This window comes from Arachis ipaensis, chromosome B10 (genome assembly GCF_000816755.2).
Source record: "Arachis ipaensis cultivar K30076 chromosome B10, Araip1.1, whole genome shotgun sequence".
NCBI lineage: Eukaryota > Viridiplantae > Streptophyta > Magnoliopsida > Fabales > Fabaceae > Arachis > Arachis ipaensis.
Window position 1 is genome coordinate 4,799,221 of NC_029794.2, and position 9,757 is coordinate 4,808,977.

A 9,757-nucleotide genomic window follows, 5' to 3' on the forward strand; every position below is an offset into this window, starting at 1 on the left:
TTGTTTAAATTGTAAAGTTGGTAGTTGTGAAATAATAAGAATTTTTATATGATTTGGACTAAATAATTAATACTTTAAAATATTGACACTATTGTTTTGGGAAAATAAAGGATTTAATTATATTATTTCTAATTATTTGATTTGGACATTTTATTGAAAATAATTTATAAAATTTATGAACAAATAGTATCTTCTATATATAATTAGTGTTAGATTTAATTTGGGTTTCAATTACTATACTATCCCTACTTTTATTTGAAATTACAAAACTAACCCTATTACCTTAATTTTGTTAAAATTACCAAATTGTCCCTTAACCTAATTGACATACCCTTCCCCCTCCATTCCTTCTCTTCAATGCTGCGCAGCCCCAACCCCCTTCTTCACTGCTTTGCTGCGCAGCCATCACATCCATACGGTTTCCTTTCCTTCCATGAACGAAGAAGCAGAAGCAGAAACAAAAGGGAAAGGGAGACTGAGCCGCAGAATAAGGGAGGAGCGGAAGGCTCGCGCCGGCGTACTAGGTGACACCATCACGCCGCCGTCTGATCGAAGAGGGAGAAGAACACCGCGCCTACCTCGCCGTCGCCGTGGAGGCCATTGCTGTCGAGCTGAGTCCAGAGGAAGGCTCGAGGGAGCAGCTGCCGCACGCGAGCTAAGGGAGAAAAAAAATTTATTCCATGCAAAACAATTTAAAAAAATGATTTAAAATATGTTAGGAGTATTATAAAAATTTGTAATATCCTAATGACTTAGGTAAATACATGATTTATATCGTTTAACTCCTGAATAAATCAAAACAACATGATTTAAAATAAATCGAAACAGTGGGTGTAGATTTACTACACATACGGTTGCATGCATAAATCGAAACGGTTCAATTAGATTTACTAGGTAACATTGCATTTACATATAAATCGAAACAGCCTCGTTAGATTTACTAGGAGCATATATAATTGGAACATGGCTGTTTCGATTTATGTACAAACATAAATCTAGCCTATCTGTTTTGATTTATATATAAATCTGTTATGGGTGATTCAAGTAACGTTATTCATTTTGGGTGATTTATGTAATATTAGATAGAGTTTGATTTAATAACGTGAATTATCCTATTAATTCTATCATATAATAATATATTTTTCTCTTATGTTAATCAAAGAATTTCAATAATTATCAACTACATCTAATAGAATGACTGAGAAGGCTAAAACGAAGGAAAGAAAACAGTAGTGGATATATGATTAGAGAAAAATATATAATAACGAGAAATATACTAAAACTGAATTTTTCCTCCAACTAATAAAAGTGAGGTGTCAATTTCTTATGAATTCATTTTTCCTCTAAAATAAAATCACTATTTTCTCTTCTAAATTTATTTTAGAAAAATATCTTTATTATAATTATGCAGAAGCAGAAACAAAAGGGAAAGGGAGACTGAGCCGCAGAATAAGGGAGGAGCGGAAGGCTCGCGCCGGCGTACTAGGTGACACCATCACGCCGCCGTCTGATCGAAGAGGGAGAAGAACACCGCGCCTACCTCGCCGTCGCCGTGGAGGCCATTGCTGTCGAGCTGAGTCCAGAGGAAGGCTCGAGGGAGCAGCTGCCTCACGCGAGCTAAGGGAGCTCGTCCTCGCCGATTTGCCGCCGCGTTGCTCGGGACTGTCGCGCCGCCACCGTCGTCCAGGGAAGACCACCGCCGCGTCGCGTCGAGGAGGAAGGCCGAGACTGAGCGACGCTGGGAGAGAAGAAGACGCGAGACGGAGGAGCTGCGTCCAGTCGCCGCCGTCGCGCCACTGACCGCCACCGTTCCGCCGTCGCCGTCCGTAGGGGTTCTGCCAGGAGAGAGTTCGGGAGCAGAGCAGACGAGAGAGAGAGATCTGAGGCTGAGTTGGGAGTCCAACCACCGCGCCCAGCCGCCGTTCGCGTCGACGGCGCTGCCTCCGTCGGAACTGCCGCCGTCAGGAAAGGGTTCAAGCCGCCGCAGGTGTTACTGCCGGAGAAGGGAGCTGCGTCTCCGTGACTCTGACCGCCGGGAGTGGTTCTGTGACTTCCGGGACCACCGACGAAGCTTCTGGCTGTTTCTGCCGTCGCCGGAAAACTCTGCCGGTAAGGGTTTTGAATTTGGTTTTCATTCGTTTAAGATTCCGGAAGCTTTATCGTCTCTGTATGTGGGTTTCAGTCACCATTGCCGGAGCCCGGGTCGCCGCTGCCGCTTGAAGTGGCTGCTGGGCTGCCGCCGAACCGGTTCGGAGACCGCCGCTGTTTCGGTTCAGCCGTTCCTTCTTCGTTCGGTAAGCATTCCAATCTGAAAGCCCTCTAGATACTGCTCTGTTATACGTTGAGGTGTTGTAGCATTAGTTGTTATGAGAGTTAATCTCGGTTACTATATGTTGCGATTAGAGTCGTTGTGGTGGCTGAGAAAGCGGTTTGGAGCTGAGGTTTTGATTGCAGTCGATTCGGGTGGATACGAAAGGAGTCAGTTAGCGAGTTTGGGTTGTGATTTCAACGTATTGAGGTAGCCAGGTAGGGGCTTTTTATACAAACTAATTTTATTTAAATTGGAAATTGTTATGAATAGATATGTTGTGCGAAATGTATTTCTGGTGGTTATGTGAGTCTTGTCTTGTGAATTGTCTGATTTTATCTTGGACAAATATGGTTGCCTGTTTGATTGAAACAATGTCTGATTTTGATAAATTGGAGATTTCTGGATTGGTTGATTTGAATGATTTTTGATAATCTGAAAGTTGAGTTTTTGTTTTATTGGAAACTGATTTGGTCTTGAACCTGCTGGAAAGAGTTGATGATTGGTTTTGTTAGGACCCGGAAAAGGTGGCAAAGTCCAAGTTTTAGGGGAGATGCTGCCGATTTTTTTATAAAATTCGAGACTTTATTTGAAACGAAGTTTTAAAAAGAATGAATTATGCCTTGAATTGAATTACGGATATATGAAATAGGTTTGAATTCTTTTATTAAGAAAATTGTTATATTTTGAATGTAAATTATTTTAGGAACGAATTAGGTTTTAAAGTCAATTTAAAGATGAAAATAATTATGTTTTGGAAGTTGATCAAATAAGCAAATTTGAAGGAGTTTTAATGGATTTAAAAGGAACTTGGATTTTTGATTAACTAATTTCACTTTACGACGTTTTAAGAAAAGTTTGAAGTATTTTAGGAAACTTTGAGGGTTTCTTATCCTTCATGCTCTTTATCCTTTTGTTTGTGTTTATAATTTTATTTATTTATTTATTGCAGTTCTGTTCAAGGTCCTGATTGGAAAAGTTAAACAGAAAATAAACCTACTGCTTCTTCAGTGTTGATGTGGCCAAAGACATACAATTCTGTTGTAGAGGATTGTGTCTCATCTTAATTCTCAATTAGCTGGTGCTGTAGTAACTCCAAAGATCTTAAGTGAAACTTTTTGGTGGTTTACTCACGCGTACAGGTAAGGTCTCTTTCCATGTGAGCTCTTCTCTGTGTATATGCGCACCCCTTTTATTATATCCAGTAAATGTCTGATACAACTTTTAAGCACTCGTTAAACAATCAGAATTTCAATGATTTATTTTAGAAAATGCAAATGGTGTTGTGCTTTGACTGCACAAACACTGCCTATATTTCATAGTTAACTAGCCTTAAATAGATATCCCAGTAATTTCGCCGGAAAAAAAATGATTATTAGCATGATTATTGCCTTTTCTTTTGGGTGAAAAAGAAGGAACATTAGTTTGTTTTTTCAATTGGCCAAGTTGTCATCTATGAACTATGATGCAGGAGCTGAAAACAAATGGCATATGTGATTCATTGATCATTTAGTTAGTGATTCTCTAATCTTTCACCTGTTTCAAATTTGTGGTGTTACTCAGTTTCTCCATGAAGACTTGGAGGCAATTTATTGGACTGTGTATATATTTGTTGGTGTGGAGTTCATTTATATCATCTCCTGTAAGCTATCTCATATCCTCTTAGTTAATTTGTCTCTTACTCTCTTCTCTATCCAATAGTATTTATTTTCCTATCAAAATAAAAAATACATTACATGTTTGTTTAGTGCAATTTAGAATTTTAGATCATACCTATACAGATCTGTCAGTTGTGCTTGGTCTATTACCTTCTTGGTTTTGTACTTTTGAACCCTTTAAAGTGAGAATCTTGTAAATCAAGGAATGGGATCTACACTCAATGCAATATATTTATACAAATGTAAACAATTTTTTTTTAATTTTTTCAGTATAAGAATTCTCATTTTGGAGAATTCTAGCCCAAGTCACTTCTGAAAGACAAAAGCAATAATCAAATTTTACGATTATTATCTTTGATACACACATGAAAGAATTCAATGCAATCATGCTCGTGCTCATATAGACATCCACATCATGCCCTTATTTTCTTTTAATTTTGGCAAATCGTGTTTTGCAATTCTAGATTGTGGATTCTGCAAATTCAAACTTCAACAGTGGAAATGAAAGAACCTTTCATCCCGTCAAGAAATTTGTGATGCAATCTTATTTTGACAGGCACATAGAATTACATGATTCAGTTTTTGATAATTTTATATCTCAAGAAGACAATGTTGGTTTGTGTCAAGTGCTTCCAGAAAACCATGATTTTGTGCCAAGATTGTCAGTTCTGAAGCGAGATCTTATTGGCGAAGGTTCTCATCGTCATGTGTCTACGTTACTAAAATTTCAATCTCAGCAATTAGAGTCTTCGTCCCAACTTCTAAGCTCCTCGTGTGACTTCATAATTATTGAAAGACTACCTACCGGGGTTTTTGCTGATCCATTTGAACTACAGCGACTTGTTCAGCGTGGTGGTATGTACTTTACATGCTTCAGAATAAAAAGGAAAAGAAATTCATAGTTTCAGGACTATCACTTTTTTTAAAAAAAACCTAAGTTTTAGACACAAAAAAAAGGACTATCTCATTTTTTCATGCCAATGAACTTTTTTCTTTCCTTGCAGTCTTCAATGATGTTGATGTCTTTGGTGATACAAATCTGGAACTTCCTTCCTTCTTGTCTAATCGTTCTGCTGTTGAAATACATTTGGTTGTTGACCCAAATAAATTTCTAGAGCCAACTGATATCAAGATTGAGCTTCCATTGCATGCGCGCTATCAAGTAAGAGGCTATTAAGTTCAATTACTCTTCTTTTTTAGTGCCATTTTCAATTAGCTCCGTGTAGTTATATATTTTTTAATCTAATGTTTTAAAAAATAAAAGCTTATAGTATAGTCTTGCATTCGCTATGATATAAAGATGGGAAAGTCATTTTTTTCTATTTGCTTCTGTTATTCACTGGTGCTATATACGGCGCAGGGGTGGAGCTAGGTTGAATTTTTAGGGAGGGGCCAAAAATTAATTTTGCAATAGAGAGTAAAATAAAATTTTTAAGGGGGTAAACTAAAATTTGTACGCAACTTATAAAGAAAATTTGAAGTTTTTGGGGGGGGGGGATTGCCCCCCTTTTGTTGCATGAGGCTCCCTGATATGTGGTAATACTCTACTGTTATCGGTTCTAGTAGTGTCGAGTGGCAATGGCATCCTTTCTTGTTTTGAAAGTTCTGGAAGCACAAATAAAATTTCAAAATATTTATTGTCCAAGTGGAATTTAACCCCATCTGAAAATGAGAAATGCTATTGAGTCAGAAAATATTTGTGGAAATCTTCAATAGAAATAATGAGTTATTGGATGAAATGAGGTGACAGTATCTACTTAGTCATTAATAATCAATAGGATATCTATTCATCAGGATAATTTAATTTTACTAGTAGTCTTAAAACTTCTAACATCTTCGTAGTTGTAACATGGAAAAGAACAAAAATTAGTTTTCTTTGAATATTAGACTATTCTTGTGTTGCCTAATTTTCTTTCCTTCCTTCTCCTTCTATTGCAGCCTCTAAATGAAAGTGGCTACTCCACAGTTGAACTTGGTATGCCTGATATTCTGGTGCGCTGCAGCACAAAGGAAAGGTCAGAAAATCAAAATTATTTCTTCAAATTGACCAACAATGATGCTGATGTTATGTATGAAGCTGACGTTCTTTGGAGAATTCCTTCTGGGAAAAAGGCACATTCTAACCTAGTCTTTGTCATTACATTTAGTATAGCCTTGTTATCAACTCTTGTAATTTTTCTCTCGTCATTAGAATATTCTAAGAGCAGAGTGAGAAAAGATTCCAAGCAATCTTAGAAGTTCTTCCGCCAAGAATTCTGGGTATTGATTATGGTGTCTTGTCCCTTCTTTTATGGGTATTGACAAAGTTTAGGTGGCTTTAATATTGGTCAGTCAACCAAGGTCAGAGTATATGTCTGTGCTTATGAAAAGAGTGTTCATAGCAATAGAAACTAGAAAGGACTCGAATCCACATTATTTTGAGATATGTTCTGAACATTGACTTCTTTGCTGACTCTCCTTTACAGTATATCTCGTCTATAATAACCCCCCAGGCATGATTTGGGTGAAAATTGCTATTACTACCCTTACAATGGCTAGGATGGATTTCTCTCTGTCTCTTCATCCGTGTTAATTCTTTGGGAACTCTTCGGCGAAGAGTGAAGATTCTAACTAAATTTGTAGACGATTTTTTTCTATTATAAAACGAGTAATCTTCACTCTTCATTGAAAGGTACAATGCACCATAACATTATCCTAATTCTTCCCCAAGACCCCTATGAAACACGACATAATGAATTGTCTATGGCCTGTCTTCTTATGCTACTGGTTCCAAACAAGGCCTAAAACTTTCAACTTACAGCAATATTCTAATGGATGAACTGAATCTTATTAGGTTAGTAGTGGTGGGTCCTGTAATATGACAATCACAAAACTAGAGGTCACATTGCATCAAGAAGGTGTGCAAGTTCATGTATAATCCCATGAAGTCTCAAATGTTGTTACCAAATAGATTTTGGTATTGTTTAGGCATCTTGACCTGTTGCATTATCAAAAAGTCAATTTCAATCTCTTTGGATCTCAAATCAATTTCTGATTCCGATCAATTTTGGGGGGTCAATGTCTAATAATAGGTGCCAATGAGTTATAGCTCAAATGGCATAGTCTCCCCATACTCAATTAAGAGGTTGCGGGTTCGAGTCTCCTATCTTTGGTAAAAAAAAAAAAAAGTCTAATAATAGGTACTCTATTAGTTACTTCTAGATCCACATCAAAGAAGCAAACTCTAATACGAAGTCTAACAAATTAAAAATGCTGAATTGAAATATCGATTGTCAATTAGCTGTTGAATTAACTTGGACTCAAGTCAGCTTAGAGTGTCACCCGTCTAAAATGTCTTAAAATGCACCACGTGAAACTCATGTATGATAATGAAGAATTAAGATAATAGAATGATTCACTGTTACGGAATAGGTACTTCAGAAGCAAAATAATAGTGCATTATTTTCCATATTTCATGAAAGTAGCAGACCTAGGGTCTTTTCTTCTTTGACTTCTTAGGTTGAGGGAGAATCAAGATTGGTTTCAATAAAATAATTATATTAGTCATTTGTAGTTTTTATTAGGAAATTAGTTATCTATTATAAGAAGTTATATATATGCTCTCAATTATGACTCTCTCAATTATCACGTCATTTATTTTGATTCTATGAATTTGTTGAAACAAATTTCATTCTAATATTTTGCAGAATTTTACTGTTGTACATCTTTTGTTGAAAATGTTTTAAATAAAAGAAGAAAAATCCTAAGTGCTTTCTTTTAAAAAATGCCTTTGAAATCTTCAACAGCAAAGCCAAATTAGCTTGGTCTATTTATGTATTGAAAAATATGAATTATAAGAAAAAGAATACTCAAATCTATTCCGATTCTTGAAGCACGTTGTTATTTAAAAAAAGTGTATGGAATTCCATATAATCTAAATTTTACGAGAGGACAAAAGTATATATGAATTTTCACATAATAATCTAATATACATTTTAATATTTTAATCAGTTATGTGTACATATTAATATCAAGTTTTTTTAATCATTTCTATTCTTCTGTCATCTGAATAACTTTTTTGGTAATAATGATGGTCAGATAGCACATTATTTGTTACGATGGCTTTGTACAATGTGTGACTTGGATTTAATAAATAAAAATAAATAAAAGATTAAATATTAAAATGAAATTTTTTAAATTCTTCTTCGCGTCAGTTCATATTGAAGATTTGTAAACCCTAACCAATCAAAATGTCATAATATCAACCAAGAAGGAATATACCCTAAATTTGTGTAAGTGCTTGTGGTGACTCTTCTTCTGCGCCAAAAAATAGAAAGAAGTTTGACTACAACAACGATAAGTGTTTGTATAAATTTGATGCAATGATGTTTGAGTTTGTGATAGAATGGAACTCAAGGAGATTGTTTTTTCGTTGTCTATTATGATGAATTTTTGTTTTGTTTATGATGATAAATGCTATGCAATTTATGTGAAATGTTCTCGAATTCATGAATGCAGAAGGTTAAATTGAGGTGTAATTATTTTATTTTGGCTAATAAAGTTGTTGATGCCGAAAAAAAAAGAAGAAAAATTTAGGAGAATAGTAAAAAAAGCAAATGGAATTATATAGAAGAAAGCAAATGGAAGGATAAAGAAGATGCTGCAAACAATTGATGGGATTAATAAAAAATTGAACATTATAAAATGGGATTACATAATGTAGAGAACCACCATGACAAATAACGTGCCACTTGATAGCCACTATTACCTGAATAGTTACTTAGGTGATAGAAAGGTAGAAATGACTAACGGAATTTGATAGTGGTATTTATACTTGACTTATTAAAATAGAGTGTATATTGGTCTATTGTGTGAAAATTTATGTGTATTTTTGTCCTTTTTTTTTTTCCACAAAAAGTTAATATTTCGTACAAAGCATTTAGATAGCGAGGATAACATAGCGTTATAACACTAATCTAACACACAAAAAACAATGCATAAATAAATTGAAATTAATACAACGACAGCACCCCCCTAAAAATAAACAATAAGTACCCCCCATATGCTCTAATTTAGATTTGCTTATTTCAATTATATTATGTGTACATAAAAAAATAAAAATATAACAATTAATTTATAGACTATTTATTACGCATATGCAACATTTTTAGATTTTTAATTTATGATGTGATATGGACACTATAACTTGGCCTCTACAAGATATAATTTAGAAATTAAATTAAAAGAACGTTAGGATTTTCATGACTCATAAACAGCTACCACTTACGTTACGCATAACTCAACCGCTATACCTATAACTCGATCGTTACTACTTGATCCATTCCGTATTACTCGATAACTGTGACATGACTCGAAAAACAAGTCAAACAAATAGATATAATCATTAAAGTAAAATATACAAAATTTTTCACACATTACTCCTAATAGCTCGGAAAAATAGTAAAAACAGACATTAAAACTTTAAATATAATCGCATTGTAACCCACACACGTTCTCACTAATATCTTAATAACCGAAAATATTAAAAAACAGTTACTATATAGGATAAAGCAAATTAAAAAATAGAACACATCTCACTCTTATTCTCTTTTTTGAATTATTAATAACTTGAGTTTCGGAATAACTTTTACATTTGTGAGGTATTTTTTGGAGTCTCATATATAACTCATCCAGGTTTTGTCTTCTGTGATGAATTATAATTCGAATAGACCCTTACTAGCAAGTACAAGATACATTATTAGTTAGGACAGCAATCACAAGACACAGGGTGTTTTGTTCCCATCCTTATACT

The 9,757-nt window shown here is 34.8% G+C and overlaps 1 protein-coding gene across 2 annotated transcripts; it reads left to right on the top strand.

Annotated features, from left to right (window-relative positions):
- On the top strand, positions 1,434-6,488 carry LOC107622631 (phosphatidylinositol-glycan biosynthesis class X protein). 2 transcript variants are annotated; one of them, XM_021112821.1, is made up of 8 exons: positions 1,434-2,109; positions 2,183-2,294; positions 2,404-2,526; positions 3,261-3,450; positions 3,872-3,950; positions 4,431-4,821; positions 4,971-5,128; positions 5,905-6,488. In XM_021112821.1, exons 5-8 carry the CDS (start codon positions 3,879-3,881, stop codon positions 6,199-6,201), a joined length of 918 nt encoding a protein of 305 aa, XP_020968480.1. In that variant the 5' UTR covers positions 1,434-2,109; positions 2,183-2,294; positions 2,404-2,526; positions 3,261-3,450; positions 3,872-3,878; the 3' UTR covers positions 6,202-6,488. The 2 variants fall into 2 exon arrangements, with proteins under 2 accessions (XP_020968480.1, XP_016180093.1); XM_016324607.2 differs by lacking the exon at positions 1,434-2,109 and having other exon boundaries at positions 2,164-2,294.

What these genes read in the sequence shown, in the direction of transcription:
- LOC107622631 (XM_021112821.1), top strand. Translation starts at nt 3,879, where the DNA reads ATGAAGACTTGGAGGCAATTTATTGGACTGTGTATATATTTGTTGGTG. An exon ending in GTTCATTTATATCATCTCCT is followed by an intron (nt 3,951 to 4,430) that starts GTAAGCTATCTC and finishes TTGCAATTCTAG; the next exon opens with ATTGTGGATTCTGCAAATTC. An exon ending in GCGACTTGTTCAGCGTGGTG is followed by an intron (nt 4,822 to 4,970) that starts GTATGTACTTTA and finishes CTTTCCTTGCAG; the next exon opens with TCTTCAATGATGTTGATGTC.